General features: G+C 41.9%; 1 protein-coding gene across 17 annotated transcripts in view; it reads left to right on the top strand.

The window, feature by feature from the left end:
- Nucleotides 1–25764, top strand: part of Esrrg (estrogen related receptor gamma) — a 613673-nt gene that overhangs the window by 385731 nt on the left and 202178 nt on the right. The window contains exon 1 of one of the 17 annotated variants that reach the window (XM_087906039.1): nt 10972–11174. The exons of the other annotated variants lie outside the window; for them this stretch is intronic. Within the exon in view, the coding sequence (XP_087762165.1) occupies nt 11119–11174 (56 nt within the window). The 5' untranslated portion in view covers nt 10972–11118. Of the gene's footprint in view, nt 1–10971; nt 11175–25764 lie in introns of those variants that run through there. 17 annotated transcript variants of the gene reach the window in all.

Raw genomic sequence — 25764 nt, 5'->3', positions numbered from 1 at the left:
GTGTTTTGAGATGGGGGGAGGGTAGTTGATGGGTACTGTGTGGTGGCCCTTGAGGGACATGGGAGTATCTTCTCTCTGTGTGTAGACTGCCTAGGTACATGTTGTTGCTGACTGAATGGGAGGGAGGCTCACAGGGGGAAGGTTCACTCTTGTGGCTCACAGGGGGAAGGTTCACTCTTGTGATCCTACACAATGGGAGGCCAACAGTGGGATGGACCTAGGCAGTACTGGCAGGTTTTAACCATAGAAGGAGTATATTAAAATTTGCCTTGTCTCGTTTGATCATCTCTGCTAATAGAGAAAACAAAATGCGTTTCCTTGCAGGATCTCTTTAGAAGTGTTATATCCAGGCCCGGGAGAAGTATTATATCCAGCCCTTTGCAGTAGAAATCCCCTTCTCCTGAGTCCTGGAAAGCCTAGAGCTGCCAACCAGGGTGATTCTGAAGAAAGCTGCTTGTAACAGTGTAGCGCTCTGTAAATTCATCAGAGTTCCTTTGTTATACTGGAGATCTTGGGGGAAATTCCAGGTCTCTGTGCTCATCTAAAACTCCTTTTAAATTAAAAAAAAAAAAATTGAAGAGGGGAAGTATTGCTAGTTTTGTTGTTGTTTTTGTTTTTATTTGTTTGTTTTTTCACATTGCTTGCTGATTTTTTTGACATTTTCTCTATTTTGACTTTGTTTTTTTGTTTGTGTTTTTTTTTTTCTTTTCTTTTTTCAGTATTGAGGGTTGAAACCAAAGCCTAGTGAATGCTAGGCAAAGCCCTCTTACACCAAGCAATATCCCCAGCTCGGCTTCTTGTGTTTTCATAAAAAATAATTTTATCCCTCCTTAGACCTCTTGGCCCAGAGAGGAGACATTTAAGGCTTGTCATCTGGGAGCAGCAGGGCAGCCATGAGGGCTCCAGGGTTCCAAGTGAAGTCCCCAAGAGAGAAGAGAAATGCAGACCTAGGGGCTTTCTTTGTGTTCTGAGTTCTTGCTGGTGCCTCAGGCATTTACCCTGGACACTGCCACAGAGCGCTGAAAAATTCGTGTGTGTCAAGAAGGACTGACACTCAGCTCAGAGAAGGGCGGTCAGTGCCGACTGTGTAGTAGCTTCCTGAAGCCAAGCTATCTGCCGGTGGACAGTTAGCTACAGGAACCCGGTGCCTGTTTCTCTGTGTTTCTTGTGAGGCCTGTTAAGGGGTCTTTTAAGATGTGTAAGAAACATCTTGAGCTCCAAAGTACTAACAATGCAAAGTTCGAAAATTAATACATAAATCAGGTTGCGACTTTTCAGTGCCACAGCTGGATGTATTTGAACCGCCAAAGTTCCAGGACTTCCCTTTTGTCATCTGTGTAACGAAGATGGCGGCATTGATGACGATAGCGATAGAATTTGGGATTCCCACAGGTCACACAAGATGACTGCAGGGAGAAAAAAGCAGCCCAAATGGGACAGGGGCTACCCGGTAATTATCATCTCAAATTGTCAACAGCTAAGCCTTTCCAGGGTTCAAAGTCAGGCGTTCAGGCTCGACGACGACGGCAGGCGCCTTTCCATGCTGAGCCGTCTCGCCAGCCCTTTGCTGTTTTCCACTTCTTTGCTTAGAGTTCTAATTTATCAAAGGGCGAATTAAGTTTCTTTTCTCTCTAATGAAAATTGTCTTTGATTTATTTAGCTTCATAATTCAAGTGGTAACGAAACTCTGGAAGAAGAAGGGGGAAAAATAGGTTCTTTAATTGCGTCGTTCCGTTGTGCACGCTCGATTGCCCGACCTCAGGATGAGAAAGGTTTGAGGTTTGTGGGACACAATGAGAGGAGAGGCTGCCAGCATCAGGGCACAGCGTGCCACCCACCACCTCACCACTTAAGCTGGTTTCCCCAGTGGAGGAATGTGAGAGGAGCAATTCTTTGTCTTACTTATTTTTAAATTTTGTTTGTGGGTCCATGAATACTGTGGCACACCTGGGAAGGCCAGGGGCCAACTTGTAGGGGCTGGTTCCCCCATTTTAGCATGTGGGCCCTGGGGATCGAACTCGGGTGGGTGGTCATGCTTTGTGGCAAGACCTTTACCAGAGGAGACAGTACTAGACCTGTGTCTGGTTTTCTAGGAGAAAAACAAAGTCTCTCATTAATATAATGTGTTCTCCTCAGGGCCCCACTCTGGGTATGAAGAAATAACAAAACAGACTTAGGGCTGGGGAAGTCAGCTCATTGGCTAAACTCCTTATAGTTATAAACGTGAGGACCTAGATTTGATCCCCCAATCCCAAGTGAAAGAAAGAGCTCAAGACATGGTAGCTTGTGTATGTAACCCCCAAACTGGGCAGATATAAGCAGGTGCATCACTGGGGCTCAGTGGTCAGCCAGTGTATCCTACAAGTTCCTCAGAAACCTGAAGGACACATGAGGTTGTCCTCTGGCATCTGTACAAGTGAGCACACACGTGCATGTGCAGCCCCACCCCCCCAAGTGCAAGTAAACATACCTATACCCCCCACGCAGTGCATGTGCACCTACCTACATCCCTTACACACATGCATGTGCACCCACCTACACCCCCACATGTGTGTGTACACTCCCCACTCCCTACATGCATTTGCACCACCCCCGGTGTGCATGTGTACCCCCTACCCCCACATGTGCATGTCCACATTTCTCCAAGAAAACACTGATGGGGTGAAATTTAAAAAATACAGTTTCTCAATGTAGAAATTGCATATGACACCCAAGAGCCACTCTGAAGGTTTTGGCAGAATATGATTTGGTCACAGCGCATATCTGAACTCACATCTTAGAAAGCGTTCTTGTCCTGGTCCAGGCTAGTTAGCGTGCTTCTGTGGCAGCTGTTGGGGTCGTAACGATGGCCACCAATGGAGCCACTTAGTTTATCTACTTTTATCACCCCAAGCTTAGTCAATATGAGCTTTTGGAAAACAGAAAATAGAAAGACACAGAAAACAACACTCCTCCCCCATAGCTCCTCCCTAGCTATGCAGTAACCCATCCCAAGATGGCGACTGAAGCACTGTCCTGGACCCCCTGGGCTTGGTTTACATCCTTTCTTCTCTTTAGTCTTTTTTATCCCAACCTCCCTTCTCTTCTCCACCTATCTTCTTAAAAAAGAATGACTTCAGTTTTCAGATTTCCTTATATCACAGCAGTCATTGAGGCCCCCTTAAACTAAATCACAATCAACAGAAGAGGAGCAATTATTATGAGTTCATTCATTCATTCATTTATTGTTTTGTTCACTCGGGATGTCTTCTTCATGTTTCTGAAACATGGCAAGACTATTTACCAAGTTCCACTACTGGCCCTGGAGCTGCCATCAGACTCAGCCTAGTTCCACACTTGCAGTTAGATAGGGCTTGGAGTGGGGAGAGAGTAAGCATGAATTAAAAACTAAACTCCAAAGGAAATAACCCCCCCCCCCCCATCTACTTACGTTAGCTGGGGGAAAGAGAATTCATTTACAGCAATGTACTGCTTCCCTCTTTAAAAAAAAAAAAAGTGACGTTAAGGGGCTGGAGAAACGGCTTAATAGCGTAGAGTGTACACTGGTCTGGCAGAGGGTTGGGAAGTTCAGTTCCTGTAATCCATTAGGCAGCTCCCAGATGGCTAGTAACTTCAGTTGCAGGGCAGCTGATGCTCTCTGCTGGCCTCTATGGGCACTGCTCTTCTGTGCACAAACCCAACCCCAACACACACACACACACACACACTTAAAGAGAAAGATAAATCTTAAAAAGTAAAAAAAAAAAAAAAAAAAAAGATGTGATTTTTTAGAGATCCTACTATGTTTTGGGGACAGAGCATACATGTGGTATTTATCTGTTGGGTTTGAATGTATCCTCGCACTTGGAAGAACTTTGTCTTCTGAACACTCAGATCGTAGTGTGCCCTAATTCTGTGCACTGATGTATTGTTGGCGATCATGAGATTAAAACTAGTAGCTTACCCTTAACCGAGACCAGGAAAGGGGAGAGATAGGGAGCTTCTGCCCCATCATCTAGGTGTACAACTTACGTTAAGGCTCTTAGCTATCTGGAACCACATACCTGTAGAATAGAAGGGCGAAACTCCTAACTCAGGCTCTTCCTGTCTCTAATTCCCCATTGTCTATGCTCGCTGCTCTGCCATGATGGGAGCCATTCACCATAAGAGAATAAAGTTTTATAAAGAAACAGAGTTCTTGATTTATGTGATCAGCAGACCTGTGTGAATTAGTCTTGCCTGGACAATCAAAACCAACTGGCATCGCTGTTGATTGCCAGCACTGCTTCAGTAGAAAGATGTGAAAAAGGGTGATCTCTCTCTCTCTCTCTCTCTCTCTCTCTCTCTCTCTCTCTCTCACACACACACACACACACACACACACACACACTCACACACACACGCTTTCTTTCAGGAAACGTTGTGCAACTGAATCGTTTGGAGAGCCAGCTGAATCCACTAACTCTCCCGGCACAGTCTTCCTCCCAGACAAGTCGACCACTCGGAGTGCCGTGGCTTTCCTTGCTCCTGTCTGCATTACACCCACACAGTGTGCACATGGCAAAAGAGCAGACAGTTCACAGATTCTTCAGGCAAAAGTTCTTTGCATTTCACTAAAGGAGATGCTCACTTTTCTTTTCTCCTTTTTAAAAAACACGTCATCTTCTTGATGCTGTTGTAACACGCCTTGACAAAGACAGCCTACGGGAGAAAGGGTTTATTCTGACCCACACATTAAGGGCACAGTCCGTCATGGTGGGAGTCACGGCAATGGGAACTTGAAGCAGCTACTCTGTCACGTCCACAGCTGGGACACAGAGGGACGAATACACACTGCTGTCCACTCCCTTCTCCATTTATACACCCAGGATCCTTGCCCGGGACTGGGGCTCCCCAAAGTAGATAGTCCTCCATCTCCATTAAGGCAATCAAGATGATGTCCCAAAGTCCTGCCCAGTGGCTTCTCTCCCAGATGATTCTAGATTCAAGTTGACAATTAATACCATCACACCTGTACTTCACTTGCTTCTGTTTCTAAGATCTCGAATGACTCAAAGACAGAGTTCAACTGACTTACAGTACCATTCTCTTATACCAATTCTTCCAATAAGATTTCAAAATAATGCCAATATTGATAGATAGCTCACTTTGTGGAGTGAATAATATTTATTATCAAAACTCCAATATTCTTAATAATATAGAGAGTGATGAGTATTCATAAGGCTAGGACAACTGGCCCTAATAAGAATGACCTTAGCCCAGTAGGTCATATGTCTTCTACCCCATAACCAGGGCCAGACACTGTGTTCAATTAGTTTAACAGATTGAATTGTTATTAAAAAAAATTCTGCAAGATTGTTTTTGCAATGCCTGTTTGATAGAGAAAGAAACCAGAAGTTGACTGGATAAAGCGACCTGACCCCATTCTATTCCAAAGCCACTCTCTCTAGGTTATTGGAATCTGAACCCTTGCCCTGTCTCAGAACAGGCTAAGGCACCTTTCTCAAAGGTCTTTTATTTGAAAGTCTCTTGGCTTCGGCAAGTTTGACAGACACACTCCCAATTAATCAGGGCTGGTGGAGAGAAGCAGATTTTTATCAAGTATATTCATTTTTGAAACAGACCCTTAGAAGTTTGCCAGGTTCTAACATTAACAAACAGGTTTAATGAGCTCTTTCAGGCTGTTTGTGTGGGCATCTGATGGCTCGATCGATCTCACCCCTCTTTTCTGTTTCTTAAACTAGTTCTTTGAAAATCTGGACAAAAAGGGTTAATGGAAACTCTCAGAGTAGAAACCTTTCAAATTCTATTGATAATCATCAAGGGAAAATGAGCTTTTTCAAAAAAAAAATGTTTCATGAATACACACACACACACACACACTTAGCCTCAAATGTACTTTATGTTTAATGGGGTGGCTAAGGTAGATAATTTGATCATTTTGCTGGCATCAAACCGTGTATTGCTTATTCAGAAGTCTGTCATATTTGTTCCAACCCCTCCTCCATTACCCCCCCCCCCCCGCCTTTCTCTCAGAATGAAACCACCCTTTATTTTGGACAACACTATCACACACATCATTGAGTCAACAATTTATAGCTTTTAAAAATAGGGATTTTGTCCCCTCTTAGGTTTATTGTTTATCATAATCATCTTTCAAGTGAAAAGGCTAATTTACCCTTTCTATAGGAATATTTTAAGCTTGATTATCATAATATTGCAGCCGCCTGAAAAGGTCTAAAAACGGGACATTGACCTTGAGTGTTGTCTGCATTTAGCTCATGGTGCTTAACATTCAGGAAAGAATGTAACTGCAGCTCATTTATTAATTTATAATTTCACAATGTTAACTATGTCTCCATCAGTGCATGCCATGCAGCTTGCAGAAGGCTTGCAGGATGCCCTAACATGCGTCTGATATTTTATCAGAGTGAGAGCCTTGGAAATACAATGTAACTGAAGTCAGTTTTCCCACTGGGCGGACAATAGTTTATAATTTAATTTTTACTGACACTTCCCTGTGTATATTATTAGTGTGACAAAATGCAAGCAAAATAATCCTGAATTAATTAAACAGAAACCAAATTGCCTCTAGTAGTTTCTCTGGCTCTCCCTGGTCTTTTTTTTCCTCCTCCTCTTCCTCTTTCACAAAAAAACACTGGGAAAAGAGTTTGGTGCAGTCTGGAAGTGAGACAATGGCTTCTTGGAGAATATAAATTCCATAATTTGGGAATGGGTTAGATTTATGGGACAAGAGGTTCTTCAGAAGGTGAGGCTTTTTTTTTTTTTTATTAGTGTTTCTGTGGATGCGACCACTTTCAGCAGAAATGATTGCTTCTTGCCAATGGAGACAATAATTTAAATATCAAAGTCTACGTCCTCGAAATGAAAGGCAACAGGAAATGCGGTAGGATGAATTCATAGAGGCCCGGTGGTAATAGAGAGCAGGCATCCTGACTTGGATGGACGCTGTGTCCTCAGCGGGAAAGGTGCGAGCTCCTGCGGGCTCCTGGTACAATGGATGATTCTGCAAATGACGGAACAGGGCACAGACAGATGAGGGGCTTGCGCAAGGCCACAGGGCTTCTGAGGAACGTGGAGGGGCCTGACATCTGGGCTTCCAAGCTTGTTACTTAAGATTCTGTTCTGAAGGATGTTTGTTACTGGGATCCTTTGGGACTGTCAGACAGGAGTTTCTGATAGTCTTGGCTAGACTTTTGTGCTATGATTCATTGCACCATATATGATATGTCTAAGACAGGAGAGAAAGTGGTTTGAAAACCTAAACCACTTTTCAAGTGTTTAAGGACTCGAGGGGAAAATCTGGAATGGTAGATACAAGGCAAACTGGAAATGCCAAATATATTAAGCCATTGGCTTTCTAATGTCTAACAAATGACAGAAGTGGAGTGTCAGATAAGAGCTGTCGTACATGCCAAAGATGAGTTCGGTCAGGCCAGCAGCTTCACCCTGGTGGTCTTCATGGACGAAACTGGAAACTAAAATCAGCAGAAACATAAGAGTGACACCAGACTGGATTCCTCCTCACGTTTGCCCAATCCGAGAACACAGTGTAAGCGCGTTTTAGGGCATGGTTTTGGCGGAAATGTAGTCAACGCCCTGCCATATGCAGTTCACAGGACTCTATCTTTTGTTTCCACTTAGGCATTGCTTGTTACTGTTTTTATTCAAATAGAAATGGAATCCACCCTCTGCTTCGTGCCTCTGCATGTGCTGAAGAAGCCTGGCTATTTGTGACTGCATTGGCTAATGAAGAAGAGATTGGGATCCTGCTTAGAATGTAGGCCCGATGCATGAGACACTGATAGCAGCTCGTTTATTTATATTCTATGTGCAACAGTATTCAGGGGGCCTTTTGTTTGGTTCAATTTTTTCCTGATTTGGGTGGACTCCTCGTGGTAAGATTGTAAAGTATATACACAGATCAGCACGTGTTTATCTAGGATTTTGTCCCCCACCAGCCTCCCCCCCGTGTTTTCCTGTACTTTCTCTGAGATTCTTGGATGCTTAATTCAGTTTCGCAGGTGGCATGTTTGTTACTAATGATTTTCTGTTCCTGCTTCTTCCAAGGAGAGGGAGTTCTGGGGCTGGGGAAAACCTCTCATGGTGCTTTGCTCTGTGTGTTTGTATGGTTTTCCTGCATGTTCAGTGCAAATGGGTTATTTTAAATTGGCTGCATGGCATTCTAGGTTGCAAATGGCATCTTGGGATCTTGGTCTGGGTCTATCCAGCAGGACTCAAGAAGCGCACATTCAAGGGCCGTTCAGGGTGCAGTGGAGTCTGGTAAGATCAGGAAATAATACTGTACACATCTGCACATGTCTCTCTGTAGTACAGGTAGAAGACCGATGCATGCACGTGTCTAGGAATGTTTTCAAAATATACAGCAGAGAAGTCATGACAGCAAATAGATTCCCCAAATAAGAAAATTTGGGGAAATCAAAGATCGCGTCTAGGCCATGTAGGTGACTTTAAGACCCAATCGACATAAAACTGACTGCAAACCTTGTCTTTAAAGGATCCTTTCAAAAGACAAGATCGGATTTTGTCACAGCAGGGTAATACAGTGAGACCAAGAATGGCAGAGGACACTGCCCACATGCAAAACCGGATTCGCTCTTTGGACATCTTAAGATGTGCCAAGCATAGAGAATAAATTTTAAGTTAGAAAATATTTTAGGACAAAAATATAAAACGTTTGCTGAAATGTGTGCATATATATTTAATAGGTATATAAATCTATCAATTTCTTTGAACATTTTAGTTTAGTGAAAAGATCAGGGTAGTGAGAGGAAGAGACGCTTTTCTTTGAAAAAGCAGTCTAAGCATTTGTATCTCTCTGGTTGCAGTTTGGGAAAAAATTGCATTTCTTGCGAAATCCCTTTTTATATATTTCTTTAGTTGTAAACTGATTCCATGTCTCATTTTCGATTGAGTAGGCAAAGCTTTTTTATTTTCCTTTTTTTTTTTTTTTTAAACTGGGTGACTGCAGAATGCTTGGATTTTCTTCTCCGTCTCAGAGTGCTTTTAATTCACTGCTCACAACCAAATTTACATCTTAATTGCAGAGTTCACATTTAACAATATAGACAGCATAATGCTACTGGTAATTAAGCTTTTACTACCTGTTTTTATACAGTATTCTTAAGCAGAGTCTTTTTCTTTCTTTCTGTCTTTTTCCTGTGTGAGTTCTGGTTCCGCAAACTTGTACACATACAAAGCGCACAGAGAAGGAATCGGATGCCTGTCTTGAATATAGCTAAATACATGGGAGGGGGGCAGTGACAAGATCGTGTCTGTCATTTTTATATTCTGAATTTTAATGTGGATGTTCTATTTTAGTGTTTTGTTTCTTGAGGACCTAGAAAATCTGAGAGAGTGGAGGGAGTTGAGTTCTGATGTGGTGAACTGAACACACACTGCATATCTGCACTGTTTTATTTTGATCTCAGAGATTATACTATTTCTATCGCGTAAGACTTCAGACGCAGGAGGTTAATAAGCAAGAGAGCTGAATTCCATCAAAACCCTGGGTCTTTCACTCCGCATAAGGTAGCAGATAACTCTCTGCCATAAATAGCTGGTATCTGTTTCAAATGTACATTTGGTAGCATAAAAAAACCTATAGTTTAAAATAGAACCCAAAGATACTCTCTATTATCTGAGAATTAAAAACAGCATATACACTATTATAAGAGGAAAAGCATTGTTTTTTTTTTCTTACATTATTTTTGCGCTTTTGACTGAGTTCCCATAATTTTTGTATATCATTATGTGTCTCAAACTGCTTCCTGTAGGCCAGGCTGTGTGGTGATTCGCAAAATATTTCTGAGTTGATTATTTAAGGCAAGCCAGGTGCTTTACCTCAATGCTACATGTTCTGGGTAAAATCATGTATGGACGAGTATCTCTCCTGGTTAGGAAGTCTCTGTGGAAAGGGGTACTTGCTTCTGGAGAGTTTCAGTACATTGCTGCAGCGCTTCCCACAAAGGCCATATGTCGATTTGGTCCAAATACAATGATTATTTATTTAAGGTATCGACGTCCCACCCCCAGCCCTTAGTCTTTCTACCCAAACCTAGAAAGGGAAACAGGCCACACAACCCTGCATCTATTTACCTTTGCAAGGCTGTGTGTGCCTAGGAGGGGGAAAAGAGGGGGAGGGAGGGAGAGAGGGGGGAGGGAGGGAGGGGGAGGGAGTGAGAGAGAAAGAGAGAATATAGAAATGTTTACCCCTCGCCTGTATCCACGCTCTCTTCCTTCTTCCCTTTTGCTATGAAGCTATGACCTTCCACCCCGGAGGGCTCCCCCAGTAGTTCTTAGGCTGAACTCACCTCAAAGAAGAATGTCTTTTTTTTTTTTAATGCTCTTTATAGCAGGACACCGCAAGGGAAGGTATTAGTAGAAGCTAATGAGAAAATAGAGCGTGCACACCAATAATAATAAAAATAAATAAAAACAGCAGCTGCCCCGGTGGAGCACCCAGTAGACAGAGTAAGGCAGGATAAACTTCGCTCAGCACCTTCCACAGAATCCATCGGCCAAATGTATCGAACTGGCATAAGTTCTTTGGAAAAATAAAATAGGTCTGAGGATAGAAAAACTAACAGCAAATCGCTCTGGTGTAACGTGAGCTAAGTTAGTTATGGTTGATATTTCCCCCCTTTCTTTCTTTTTCTTTACTCTTTTTTTTCTAAGCTTCTCGGGCTCGTGGGAGGGTAAGCATTAAAGAAATAAATGTGGGAAAATCTGCGGATCGCGTGGGGCTTTTGCAGCCGGGCTGCAGCTTTGCCCACCGTGCTCCGGGCGTGCGCCCTGCCTACCTGCGGGCTGCGGCTCCGGCGGCCTCGCGTCGCCTCCCTCCTGATTGGGCAGCGGCCCCCCAATCAGATGCGCTCCTGGGCCGGTGGGACTGCATATGTAAAGCCCTACTTCATATTAATAAGCTCCAATCGGGGCTTTAAGTCCTTGATTAGGAGAGAGTGTGCGAGCCTCGGTCCCAACTGGCCGTGCCTATGGGCTTGTCACCGGGAGAACGCGCGTGTTAATTGCACCCGGCTCTGTCAAGGAAACTTTGATTTATAGGTGGGGTGCACAAATAATGGTTGCCGGGCGCACATGGATTCGGTAGAACTTTGCCTGCCTGAGTCTTTTTCCCTGCACTACGAGGAAGAGTAGGTACCTTTTTCTTTTTTTTTTTTCTTTCTTTTTGCAACTCGGCGTGTGGGGCGGGGGGTGGGTGTGTGTGTGCCGGAGCGTGGACAGGGCGGCGTGTGTGCACGCGGACCCACGTAGTGGCCTGGGTGTTTGGTGTTCGTGGGTGCTTGTTGGCGGCTGTCTGGTGCCTTTTGTGTGGAGGGTGATCTCCTAATTCAGTAAGTGGAGAATTGTTTTCTGACTACAGTGTTACCTTTAAGGCAGCCCTGTGACTGTCACTAAAACAGCTGGGTGACAGCCACTTCTCCTTCAGGTGCTAAGAATAGGCTCTGGGCACCAATGCTCAGTGAACTGTTAAAATGCATCTTTTACCCGGACCCATTTTCCCTAGGAAAGATGTTTTAAAATACAATATTCAAAATGATTTATACTACTGAGTGCTTCTTACGTATTTGCAGTTTGACAGATATTTGAAACTCTCTGTCACCCTTTACTGCGCGGAGTCAGAGGCAAAATTGTACCTTTATTAATTCCCCTTCAGAGAACGATTTAGCAACCAGCCCGGTGCTGCTCAGAGCTAGGGTAATGGTAGTTATGTGGTTAGCGTTATGTCAGTACTTAACTGGCAAATCAGTCCGTTAAGTAACGTGAGATTTTCACACATTATAAATATTTAAAGGGGAGAAAACTGAAGAAGAAACATTAGTGACTTTTTAAAAAACCTTCCCTTAAATAGACAGTGTGCAGGTCCTGGAATTGGATTATGCATCGTATTGTGTCCAGAAAGATACAAAAAGGGCACTTTTCTTCTTTAAATGTAGTTCAGTCATATTTATGAATACCTTCCTGGATAGTCTACATATTTAGATTATCAAAGGGCCAGGGTCAGTAAGTAGTAGGGGTAGAGAAATCAAACTGGGCATTCTTGTGTGAATGAATAGCTCCTAAACTTCAAGTCACTGCTTAGACAGAGCATCAGTGGGTCACGAGGCTGTCAGTGATCTCCTTTGCTTTCTGTTGAATCAGTTAGATTGCTTTCGCATTACAGTAAACCAACTGTTAGAATTTTTAAGAGTGCTCTTGGCAAACCTTTCTCTTGATAGGTTGTGAAGAAAATCTAAAACTCTGGGCACTGGGGCCATGTGGTAGTGGTGGAAGTCCACTGGCTGTTCTTGGTTACAGCCCTTTGCTTTGCATCATAATTGAAAGATGAGATGTGGCTCAAAGCCTCTGTTTGCCTGTATGTGTTTGAGCGTGTGTGAGTGCACACACTTGCATTCTCTCTCTCTCTCTCTCTCTCTCTCTCTCTCTCTCTCTCTCTCACTCACTCACACACACACACACACACACACACACACTCACACTCACACACACACACATACTCACAGGAACTATTAGCCAAGACTAGGATCTGAGACATCGAGAGGCTGTCTTTGCATCTGTCTGAAACACTCGAGGGAAGAGCCAAGCTTAAAATGCTCACGAATAAAAATGAAATACAAACAAAGGTAAGACCGCCCGCACATGTCCAGTGTGAAGGCCAGCGCACCTACCTGGGCTGTGTGTAGAATGGGAGACTTAGAAATGTCCTCTTGTCAGGCAGAACGCCTTAAACTCACTCAGATTCAGAACTTTGTCTCGTAAATAAATAAACAGAGCAAACTTTAAATATCCCTCCAGAGGGTTAATGGAAAAAGTAGTTTCCTTGAATTTAACTTCTTATACTGAATTTGAATAATTAGTTTATATAGGCTTCTTAAAGCAGATGCATTTAAATGAAACCAGGGCACATGTCCTTTTGGCTTTGGTGCAAGATTCAAACTAGCTGTCTTTCTTTCTTTCTTTCTTTCTTTCTTTCCTTCTTTCTTTCTTTCTTTCTTTCTGGCTCAATTAAAAGTCATCTTTTAAAAATACAGATTTATTGCGTGGGTGCAGTTGTGATAGTTACGTGGTTCACTGGACAGACCGAAAGATCCAGGACTGAGCAACGCATCTGCCTCTCTGTCTCAATTAATAAACCACAGAATTTATACATGCTATTAATATTCATAGTAATTGTGCCGGTTTCAACCCCATCACGTGTGTATACACAGAAATGAAACCTGACTTATGCAGTTTCCAAGGGAAATATTGGACCGTTTCTGCTTGGGAGGCTGTTAAAAAGATTCATGCAATTTATTGACCACCATTAAGAGAGCTTAAAATGTTAACCTTTAACTATGTAAGTACATACATTTTTTTTTTATTTTAGGAAAGTTGCCAGCACTTTCAAGAACACAATGCTGTATGGCTTGTTTCACACTGAATAGCAGTAATAGCTGATAGCATAAATAGACGGAAATAATGTATCTGCTGGTTTTGACATATGTGTCTGTGTAATCATTCTAAATGAGTGCGCTCGTCACACGAATCCCTTTCAACCTCTGATTAAAATGTAACATTGACTACAGGATTATAGAGCGGACTTAATTTTACTGGCTGTTTTAACAGTTGCCACAGCTGTTGGAAGAAGGCAATTGAAACACTCCAAAACAGACAAGGAGAGGAGGTGGCAGTTTAGGGAATTCCAGCTTGATCGCTGAGACCCAGACATTGAACATTTAACAGTTTCACGTTTGTCAGGACCCCTGCTCAGAGCTATGCAAATTTTCTTGTGTGTGGTTTTCTGTGTTTCAGGGTGTTGGTTTTATTTTCCCCTTGGACTCACGTCTTCTTAGGAACAGCTAACGTAAATTGAAATAGACTTCTCCTAAAGTGGTACTGTTGTGGGGAAATGCAAAGAATAAAAACAAGAATGAGACCTGTGAATAATCACAGTAGCAACAAGAATGTAAATCAGAATAGGTATGGGTAGTATTTTTTTAATGGAAAAATAGGTGCCTTCCCAAGTTCCTTTAGATACGACGTAATTTGAGAGTCGACGAGAGGCACTTTGAGTTTATTTTTTCTGAGGTAGAATACCCAAACTCCTACTCACAACTCACGACTTTCTGCCTTGATCCTGCTGTGTAAATCTGTCGCAAACACTAGCAACCTTAAAGGTAGGTGGTGTAGGTGGGGTCCTCAGACGATCTCGGTAAATTTCTGGAAATGACAGCCAGCAGCAATTAGCGTTCTTTGGCTGAATATCTTTAACCTTGTCCATCACAAAACGGAACAGAACCATTCTGGTTTTTTTTCTAAGAATTAAATAAGTATGGTGCATGCCCTAAACTATATATGTATAAAATGTGAATATGTATATATATTTGTGTGTGTGTGTGTATCCCCAAGTGGTTTGTATTATGTAACTCAATATTCTTTTCTTTTGAAGTAAGAAAAAAAATTTTTTTTGAAAGTGTCCCTTAGTTGATAGAATACATGTTGAATGGGGGTGGTGACAGGCACCTATGTTCTACTAGCCCTTTGTGTGAGGGTATGTGGATATTGTCCGGTGCACATTTGGTAGTGAGTTTAAACAGCTTCCCATCTTAGCAGAGGCAAGGGCGATGGTGGGGGCTTGTTCTTTCTTACAGTGATGGCCTCTTATCTGTGTGCTTGTGGCTCCGAAGCTTTATTTACTGGACTAGTGTGTTGCGGTGGTAATTAACCCATGTTATTAGCAAAGCCCTTGTGGAGAGCCATTAATTCTCTCGCATGGATGGTCATTTTTCCAGCATTTCTCCCCAATAAGGCAGCACTGTTTCTTTAAAACAATATATAAGCTCTACACTGATAGTGTTTGATATATTTCTTTAATTTAATCTGACCTGTAATGTATAGTGGCTACTTCTTAAAGTATGGCATTGAAATTCTGCTTTGAAAATGCTAGCAGGGAAAAAGACTTGTACTGTTATTTTTTCCCCTAAAGTTGAGAGAGAGCATGAATGAGGGAATTTAAAGCTTAGGAAGAAAATACGGTAGGAAGTCACTCTTCCCTTCAAATCGTCCAGACCTTAGAATGTATGACCACTCGTGGCTTTGAGGTTTTTTGATCAGATTTTTATTTAGTTAATAACACTTAAGATTTTATTTTTTGTAAAATATTGAGCCAGTAGAAAAATACTTATGCTTCCTTGGATGAGAAAAGATAAGGTCCATCTCATTAGCTGGGCCATACTTTTGCAATTAATTTTCTATACCTGGTGCTATCCATCAAAGAGGGCAGCTAAGTTCTCTCGGGTTCTGTTTAACAATACTTTCATGATATCTCCCTCCCTCCAGAATTACAGACAAAGAAGGGGTGGTTCTCCGGGAAGGTGGCACAATGTCCAAATTGCAAGTCTGTGTGACTTGTGAAAAATTCCTCAGCATTGTTGTTAGCCTAATCATTAAACAAACTAGATCTTTGTTTCGCTTGTCAAGTGATGTTCAGCAGGTTCATAGGATTTCATAGACTGAGTTAAAAATGCGTACTCCCTGGCTGATTCTGTACATCCAAGGGGCCGTTCACAGCAGTGATTTTTATGAAACCAATCCGTACCAAATAAACTTCCTAGATTTGCCCTGCAAGCATTTAGAGAGAAGATGAGAGTGTGTGCAGGATCACAGAACTTTCCAGTCATCGCAGCAGACACACTGTGCCTTGAGTCCGGTACCCAAGCAAATTCACAGGAGAGAGAAACAATACCAGGTTGATGTGTTCTAGCGCAGGCGAGCTCCGGCCGAGCCAGCTCTCTGGAGAAAATCTTTGATTATGTTGGGTCAGTTTGTTCAGTTTTTATCTCTTATACACCCACTGGTATTGTATTAAATTGTCATTGTCCTAAAACACATGAGATAGAAATGAATTGCGCTTTTCTCTGCTCCCTGACAGTGAAATATTTCACCTCTCTCCAGTCATATTTGTGTGCATGTGAGAGTGTGGGGCTGACACCGACGTCTCTCCAGCTTGCCATTCTTGCTGCGTTTTGCATGTTTCATCATTGATTGTTTTTTTTCCTGTGGCCACATCTACATAGATAGAGATTATTGATGCTATGATGGATAAACAAATGCACATAGGGCCCTTTACAATTGCGAGCTGCCAGTAGGATGCACGGGGGAATGTATTTGTCTGTATGTCTAGTTGCATGTGAAATACACATATGCATGGGGAGAAGGATGTATGGACAGTTTAGATATGTTAATATTATTATTCACCAGCTTTTGCCTAATAAAATAAGTCTTAGGTATAATGTATAAATAGTTAGTGGCCAATTAAATTTGCCAGGCATGATTTTCAACTTGAATTCATGTTTTAGGTATTCATCAGGCCCAATTGGAAAAAGAATTGATTTAGCTATTATGCACTTGACAGGTGAACAGGTATCCTGGAATGCACATTTTTGTCCAATTTTAATTTCTAAAAAATTATATTCAGCATCTAGTAACCATAAATAATTTGTAAAATAGGAAATCAGCTGCTGATAGCAAATGCATAATTTAATGGGCTGAGGCCATATGCAGTAGAATATTTTGAAATAGCTCCTGGCTACATCTTTTCCTATACAATTGGTCTGACAAACACATGATCACAAAGAGCAGGGCAGCTCTCAAACAAATGTAAAAATGTGAATTTTTATTGTTGCACTCGGTAAATATCTCATTTCCTTATTTTTTTCCTAAGAGAAAATGAATAAAATTAATAGGTGTTTTTATATCTGTCAAATTTACTCCGTGTCTTAGTTAATTCAGGTTTACTCTCCAAGGTAAATTTAGAATTCTGTGATTTCACTTACATAAATCTGAGGGTGTGTTGATAGAAAACATTCATGCAATTGCTTTTTCTAATCTTCTAATTCTTGTTCTAATTCATGCGCTCCTTCAAAGTGCTGGGATCATTTCCTACCTTTACTTATTTGCATAACGCTTTATCAAATTCCTGCTCTTGTGTTTATGGAAAATTCCTGCTAGCCGCTGCTCTACGCTGAGGCATCAGAGCAGGGTCAGCCATGGCGGTCGGAGGTGCTGAGTGACAGCCCTCTGCTCTCTCAAGGACCCACCTGACTCTTTCTTCTTGTTTCAAGTTCAAGTCAGACTTTTTCTTTTTCACGTCTTAGGAAGTGAGAACCGATCTCCAGCCTGACTTTTCCCAGATCTCTTCTTGCTCGTTCTTCCCACGGTGCCAGATTTTTCTTTTTATCTGATATTTTGAACAGTGTTATTTTTTTGTTTTTTTGTTTTTTTTTGTATTTTGACAGTTTTCATAAACTATCAAATTGAAAGTATCTAGATTTGTATGTTTTGCAAACATTCACTTCTCCTTTTCATTTCTGAAGGGTATTTTTGGGTGTTTGGAGGGAGCTGGTCTTATATATTTTAATTTCTTCAAGTGGCACATGCATCATAATTTGTGGCAAGACCTCTGTATTTGGGAGATGATTTGTTGAGGCAAAGCAACAAAAGGAAGGTATGGCTATTTGAAAATTGGATTTTCACTGGTTCTTTGAAATCTATTTCAATATGCTAGCAAAGATCTATACGTGCATTTAACTATAGATTTTAACATACAGTGCTAGCTGGGAGAGAACTGCACAAAACCTGGGCTTTGACGTTTTAAAAAAAAAATCTATCCAACATGAAAGAGTGAAAGATCATCAGGACTTTACCTAAGATTATGGTGTATGCCCGCACAAGGACCTAAATGCCCATTTATAGTTTAATCGTATGAAACAGTTCTCATCGTGGGCACGCTTTTGTGCTTTCTCCTGTGGCCTCCAGTGCGACCGACTCGCATGCAGAATTTACATCCCCGGGACTGAAGTGCATCTCACGTGTAATACACATTGGCAGCACGTACCTAGCCAAAGAAAACAAATTAATATTGGGCACGCTGAGGGCTGCCAGGCACATCACAGACATGTCAATTTAACTTCGCTTCATCATCCACTTTCTCCACAAACAGTTGGTTAGGATGGTACTGAATATAAGGAGAGCAAGCAGTAAATTCTCACATGTATCAGAGATCGGGTGGGTAAGGTGAAGGTGATGAGAGCCTGGCTGCCTCCTGACCTCTTCTTTAGAACTAACCACAGGGATTACAGACCACATAGATGGCAATGAGGTTTGTGTAACTGAAGTTCATTCAGCTCCTTCTAGCTGTCTGTGAGGTGGGGAGCAGAGGTGTGCATCTCAGAGGGGATAAACCTTCATTACTTTTATTTGAGAATCAAACAAAACAAAAATCAAAATTGCAGCGAATCCTAAGGCTCCTGAGCAACATCTCTTTTTGTGGAGCTTTGCCTACATTTTCTTCAAAAGAAAAACAAAAACCTCCCACGCTTTCTGTTTGTATGGCTTAGTCAATATGCAGAAAAATATTTAAAACTAAATGAAGAATTTATGCACAGACAATAAGCAAAAGCATGCTGAATTCTACCCCACCCCTGGGTCAGAAGAAGATCTTGGCAAATGATAATCCCCTTTCCATCTACCCCACAAACCCTCTACCCATTTGCTTAATAGTTTCTGAGACTTTAAGCAAAGGCTTGCTTGCTCAGTCTAGGGTCCCTTTCCTCCTAATACTCGCAGTTCCAGTGAAAATGTTTTCCCAGGTTTACTTTCCAAGCTGTTCATACACAACAGTCATGAGAATTTCCTTGGCTTCGGAAACTTGAAAAAGCTTATATACAAAGTTAGTAAAAAAAATAGAAGATCAATAAAAGAACCTAGAGGTTCTCCTGCTTCTTAGAAGAAAACCATTCAGTTGCGAGCTGTTCTCTAGACTGCCTTTGGCCCTTCATAATCCCAAATTCTTGTGACACATCAACTTTCCACTAAACCCAAGATATCTGTGCTAAATGGTATTCTTTTTACCACCCCCCCCCCCGAAATCGAAGCATATTCTAAAGAAGCTTTCTTGGCAGCTACTCATTTGTCAAAACAGATCTGATAGTTTGAGAAAGATTGTTATACCTGTAATCAACAGCTCATGATCAGGGAGAGAGAATGAAAGCCATGCCTTTTCCCTAGGAGGAAATGGCTGTATGCAGTGCATGCTGGACCCCGTGAAATAACAGAGCATCCTTTCATCTCTAGACTTGACTGAGACCGACCTCATCAGTTCTGAAGGCCTAGAGTCACAGATGGGGAAGCCACTGCCAACTGCAGGGTACTGACTTACATGCTTGGAGTCTTCCTCTTGGAGTCTAGACAGCATCAAGATTTGGCCTCAGGTGGAAGCATGTGGCAGACCACTTCTGTTTCCTCTTAGTCGGCCGACCAAGGAGAGTGAGGCGCACATGGATGTTTTATAGGCACAAGCTCCAGCACAGAATTTGTTCCTCCGTACAAAAATGTCTTGTGACCCCGTTGTTCCAGTACATTTCAGAATTCTCTCCTTTTCTAGAAATGTCGCTGTTGTTTTTCATGTACCCACAGTACCCAAAGGCCTCTCTCAGGTTCTTTGGACAACAGCTTGGTGGGAGGCCTTTCTGGGGCGAGAGTGAAGAATTAACCACCTGGGTGACATGTCTTTTTTTCATATCGTTGAATACTACAAAAAATCGTGTAGAAAGTCCCTCTCCAGTTGTATTTATCTATTTTCTCATTTCCTTGTAGTGAACAAAACTTTAATGTCTAGAGCATTTATGAGGGTTTTCATGTTTGGAAAATCTATCCTGAGATGTGGTCACCTTATGTGACCATAGTACTTTCTCTCTTGTCTTCAGTTTCTGGGGTAAGTTATTTGATATCTATTTTTTTGTTTTTTGCTTGCCTTGTAGAACTTCTCACCTCTAGGTGGAGAGAGAGTGGCATGCCTGGTGGCCCTAGTTCTCTGGACACTTTCCCTCTCCATCCCTAAGACCCATTTAAAAAAATCTGTTTCTTTGCATTTGCTTTGCTAAGGGGTCATGCACTTTGGTTAAAGGGTCCTGGAGTCATCCTGCCCACATCCACCAGTGCCCTTTATTCTCCCTGTGAATCCCAAGGAGATTGCCTCTACCACCTCCCATTTGTTTTTTCTTTTGTTTTGTTTGCTGAACATTCTACCTGAGTGCTTTTATAGTGTTTTCCTGATGGTTGTCAGTTTGGGATACTGGGCTGCTGACATTTTTGTTAAGTTAATGTCACAGCGGAAAAACCAATGGCGAACTGGAATCCGGCTCCAGCACGGTGAAAGATACAACTTGTGTTTGATTGTGTGTAAATACAGTTCGTTAGCTTGGGCTTATCAGATAGCTTGGCAGAGAGGGAGAAGAGCAATGCAGGCTGCTTTCAGTAACCATGCTGGTTCATACTCCTGATAAGACGGAAGGAGCTTTTTACAAAAAGCTGATAGGTTTGAATGCGAAAAGAATAATCTCTTTCAACCGCACCAGCTTATCAGAGAAAAGGAAAATGCCAGCACTTTTACATTAGCGAAAGTAAATGTTTTAGAGGCTCTGGGCCCCCTTTCTTCCTATTCAAGTTAAAGAAGGAGGGGTGCTTTTGAGTGCGTGCTAATGAATAGAAGGATTTATTACCTTGACTAAATTACAAGGGGGATGTGTTGATAAAGGAACCTTCGGCATCCACGGCAGTGTCTTTGATAAGCAGGTACACGTATGCTGTTGGCCATTCTCTGGAGAAATTAGCACGCCTAACTGGTGCTGGATCTATTAAACATCATTTCTGTGTTCCAAGATGCAGTTATGCCCTGTGTCGATCGAGGCTCCCTGTTCTCCCAGCTGATGAGTGACAGGCATTCGAAACTTTAGCTTATCACACTTATAAAATGATGACCAGGTAAGTTCAGGGCTTGGTGAGTCTCTATCTGCTGTGCTGAACCAGCTATAAAAAAGCAGCAACAAAAATTATGAGTGGGGTGAGATTAATTATAAATTGAGGATGCTTTAATGACAAGATAAATGTTTTGGTCTAAATAATAGTACATTTTAAAGTACCCTTCCTTGCTGTGGGGAGAGGACACTGATTTGGCTTTGAATGCAAACCGTTAACTTCCTCAGTTGTCCTGTTTGCTCATCTTTGCAACGGATGCCTAGAAATAATTTGGCGTATTCAGATTTGATAAATGGTAGTGCAAGATCAGAATGATTGATTTTGGATTACTATTGATTACTCTCAATGAGATCACTGTGACACACTCGAATCAATAGTCTTCGATTAAGGGAGGCACCACTGCTCCATACATTCGCCCAGCAGTGGGGGACTGAGGGACAGAGTGTTCACAAGCTGATAAATTGACAAAGCCTTCAGCTTTAAACAGCCCTTTGTTCAGCACTAGTTTCTTAAAATATATTTCATCGGAAAGTTCGGGGTTTTTTTTTTTTTTTTCAACTCGGGGCCTTTCTGTGGAAGAAAGGTCATCAGTTTAAGGATTATTAAATTTTAACTAAAAACAACTGGGCTCCATTTAGGTGTAAAATCATTTAAGTCCTTCCTGCCGGCAACCTTCATGCCTTTGAGCTGTCGCTCAAAGGTTCCATTCTTTTATGAAGATGTCAATTGTAAACATAAAAATGCATGGCTGGAAATGGAATGGTTTTAAGATTCAAAATGAAATAAAAATTCCTGCCCGAGGAAAGCGCTGTAATCAAAATAAGGTGGTCTCGAGTCTGCTCACTAGCGGCCATGCTCCGGAGCAGCGCTGGGAGGTGGCGGCAGGTACCTTGATCAAGCGACGCAGCTGGATTTCTGCCGTTCTTGTCTGAGGGCTTGCATCCGCATCTCCAGCATGACAGAGAGCATGCTAAATATTGTTTGATCTGTAAGCCGCCAAGTCTAACAGTACCTTGGAATCTTTCTGTCACCAGCAAACTTACAAAGTCATTGGCGGGGGGCGGGGTGTAGAGGGAAGTCCATGTTTCCGTTCCTTTTAGTGAAGTTGCTCAAGGAGAAGTTGTTTCTCCCATCTTCAGCCCTTGGGCACTGAGCACAGGCTGTGGAACCTTAGCATGGGTCCTCCGTGGCTGTCACAAAGGCGATTGTGCTAGCCATGATAGGCTATAAGTGAAAGTTCTTCTGTGCGCTGACTGCTGTATGCCAGACTTCTAGGCCTGTGCACCCAAGCCTTCCGTAGCTTTCCATCCTTATGTTAAATCTTGTTTTCTTTTGTTTGTGAGGATGCCACAGGTCATACCTAGAGCTAAGCACAGGCTACCAAGAACTCTGTTCCTGGGCTACCCCTCCTCCAAGTCCAGCTTCAACGTTTAACATTGGTAAGCGCTATAATTTTGAAAAGAAACTTCCAAACGAAAAATTAGCAGAAATTAATGCAAAGGTCAAGCTTCAAATTGTGAAATTACCTGTAAAAACATTAGAGTATTTTTCATTTTGCATGGAAATAATATAATGGGATTCTAATTATATTAGGTTGAACTATATGAAGTTGCTATTTTGTAGGTCAAAAAAATGGTCAAATATCAGCAATTTTGTGTGATCCAGCCCAATAGTTGAATTTATTTCTATGCTCCCCATAGTCCATAATCAAATTGGAAGTGACAACTGGCCCTGATTCTCTGATGGGCTGTTGTAGAATTTGGGAGACCCGTGAATTCTGCCTTTTACTCTGATAAGCTATTGTAACATCATTTTAATAGCTTCATAGTTTTTTTCAGTATCATTAGAGAGTAGCCAAGAATAGTGCTGTGTGCTCTGTCCCGCGGAGACAAGGCTGGTTATCCTGAGAATCCTTGCAGTTTTTCCTCTGGTGAAGCCCCCTCTCGCCCATTTCCGTCTCCCCCTACCCCCTCCTTATGCTCAGACCACCCCTGCCAATGTTCTGAGACCCCCGCTTGCTGCTCCTTCCCACGCCCCCAGAGAAGAATGTGAAGTTTTCCATTAAATGAGCATTTATCTCTGAGGAGCCGTAGGATGGGGTTCCTCAAGCTAATGCTGAAGCCGGAAGTGCTTTATGGGCCACAGCAGTGAGAAAAGGGTTTGCAGAGATGTCCTAAAGAGATCCCAAGGCCATTAACTCACCCCCTAGATGCTGGGCACCTGTCAGGCTCCCTTCACTGGCCAGTAGAAGCGCTCTGCAACCGCCTATGGGCAGCAGCTGGCTCTGCAGTGACGTGCAGGACTTTGAGGCCACCACTGGACCTGGGCAGGACAAAGAGGCATCTTAACTTGAGGTCACATCAAGACTCGGTGAGTTTTTCTGCCTTTGAGTGAGTTCACAACCGTTTACAACTTGTTCCAAAGGACAGGGCAGACAGGTTTCCTGGATCTTTTTTTGAGTGACTGCCTTTGCCTGGTCCCGTTGTCAATCTTGGAGTATTCTTTACGCCTGTTCTGCCCTGTCTGTGACATGGATTTAAGTTATTGCTGCTACCCCAAGAGACATCTTTCTACTTGCTGCAGGACACATGCAACTCAGGGGTCACAGCCACGGTAGGAAGAGAACATCCTTAGCACACGTTTCTGCCATGGCCACACTGTGGGTACCAGTGTCAACCCCTGGAGATACATACATACATACATACACACACACACACACACACACACACACACACGCACATTTTGGATATAAAATTCTATGAATACAGCAAGACTACTTTAAAATAATGATTTAAAGCACAGATTCTCCTGCTAAAAACACAAAGCAGTGGTGATGATGTAAGATGTCTGTCATCTGTCTTAAGTGAGTCCCCTTCAACTACACACACACCATGCTTATATCAGCTTACCAATGATATAAAAAGCTCAAGAAAATAAGTATCCAAGAGAATTCACTCTTTATTTGGGAAAAGACCAGTCGATTTAAGTGTGTGTGTGTGTGTGTGTGTGTGTGTGTGTGTGTGTGTGTGTACTGCAGACAGCAGACCCTGATTGGTCACAGAGGATGATTTTGTGGGAAGGGTTCTTCAGACTTTATTTGCAGCCCTGGATGGAGGGTAGCTCTTGTCTAGCTTCTCTGTGAGAGGCTGGAGGGAGTGGATTCCTCCCAGGCAGCATGGGCCACAGCCCATCAGCAGGCTGCCAGTCATCAGCAGGTGTGAACAACATAAAACAGGATTAACACTGAACCACTGTGTGTACTAAAAACAGAACCCCTGCCTTGCTTTGAGAAGGACACAGCAGAAATGGAAGACACAAGCCCTGCTGGGCCCGCCCTCCTTGTTTCCCAAACAGTGCTCAATGGACTATGTTGATAGCTCTGTTAGGGCAGGAAAGGCAAGCAAGGAGCATGTGTTCATTCGCAGAAGCTCTCTTTTCACAATTCAAAGCTTACGGAGTAGAACCTTTTAGGATATCTTTCTTTCTTCCTTCCTTCCTTCCTTCCTTCCTTCCTTCCTTCCTTCCTTCCTTCCTTTCTTTCTTTCTTTCTTTCTTTCTTTCTTTCTTTCTTTCTTTCTTTCTTTTTTGGTGGTAAAAACTAAAGCCAAAGTCATTAGTTGAGTCAGGTCGACAGGCTGATATTACAGAGACATTGTCCTGCTTCCAAATGAAAAGCTGACGGATAGTCATTTGGTGTGGTCGTTCCGGCTCTAAAAAGTTCTGTTGATTGATTATTCTGTTATCTCTATATTTAATTAGACTGCTAGACTTATAATCTTTCCAAAGTGAAAAAACACAAATAAATAAAAGGAGTAATATATTCTCTTTTCTTATAGTATTGAAAACCAGCAAGCCAACAAAGCACTACTTCGGAATAAGAAAGATGCCAGTAAGAACAAGAGTTACTATAGGGTTCTATGTGGGTTAGGAAGTACAACATTGTAAGAAATTTCTATCATTTAAGTTGAGTGACATGTTCAGTATTTTGTTTAGAAAAAAGTCCCACACCCATGTGACACCATACCAAATCTAGTTTACTTTGTATGTTAGAATAAAATTTACATTACTTTTTGTACAAAATAAGGAAACAGCAAGGCAATTAGTTGGAGAAATAATATTGTATGTACACATGCATATACTGTACACATGAACACACATAAATCTTTAACATGTACAAATACAGATCTTTCTGCATGTGTATGTAATGCCATTACACTGACTTCTTAGACTAAGATATTCATAAGACTATGCTGTTCAAGAATATCATATATACACTGATTTAAAATGCTTTTCAAATGTCAAAGATCGAAATTCCAGTGGTCTCTTGGGTAGTGAGAGATTGCCCAATCACCAGCTTTCCTATTTTTTGTGTCTACATTTTAGAATATAGTAACTGACTTGTTCCTTTACCATTTTTTTCTTCTCTTTTTTTATTTTTTGCTTTCTTTAAATATTTTTTAAATAGTAAAAGAATTTTTTTTCTGAGTTTGTCACTCATTTTTTCTGTAGAAGTTATACTGCCACCGTTTGAATATAGCAGTCTTGCAATACATGTAATTTGTAAGGTACTTCCAAGTCATTTGGAGCTATGTAAATTCTAAAAATTACATTTGCTTACTTTGAGGTAGGGTTTTGCCATGTAGTCTTTAGTGGCTGGGAACTCATTTTGTGGGCTGAACAAGTTTGAACTCACTGATGTTCACTTACCTCTGCTCCAAAGTGCTGAGATTAAGGGTGTGGACCAGCTGAAAAATTACATTTTAATTTCCAAGTTATCATATTGCCTAAGAAAGTAGCTTACCATCGTTGACCTTCTGTTGTTTCTTTTCTATTTATGATTTTAAACACCTCTGTTATAAATGTGAGCAAGTTGGAGGCTCATAGCTTCATGATAGCTAATGAAATATGGTTTAGAAAATATCAATT

This window comes from Myodes glareolus, chromosome 5 (assembly GCF_982192425.1).
Source record: "Myodes glareolus chromosome 5, mMyoGla1.1, whole genome shotgun sequence".
In the NCBI taxonomy this organism is placed as follows: domain Eukaryota; kingdom Metazoa; phylum Chordata; class Mammalia; order Rodentia; family Cricetidae; genus Myodes; species Myodes glareolus.
The sequence above is the reverse complement of the archived record's forward strand: the minus strand, read 5'-3'. Positions and strand labels throughout refer to the sequence as shown.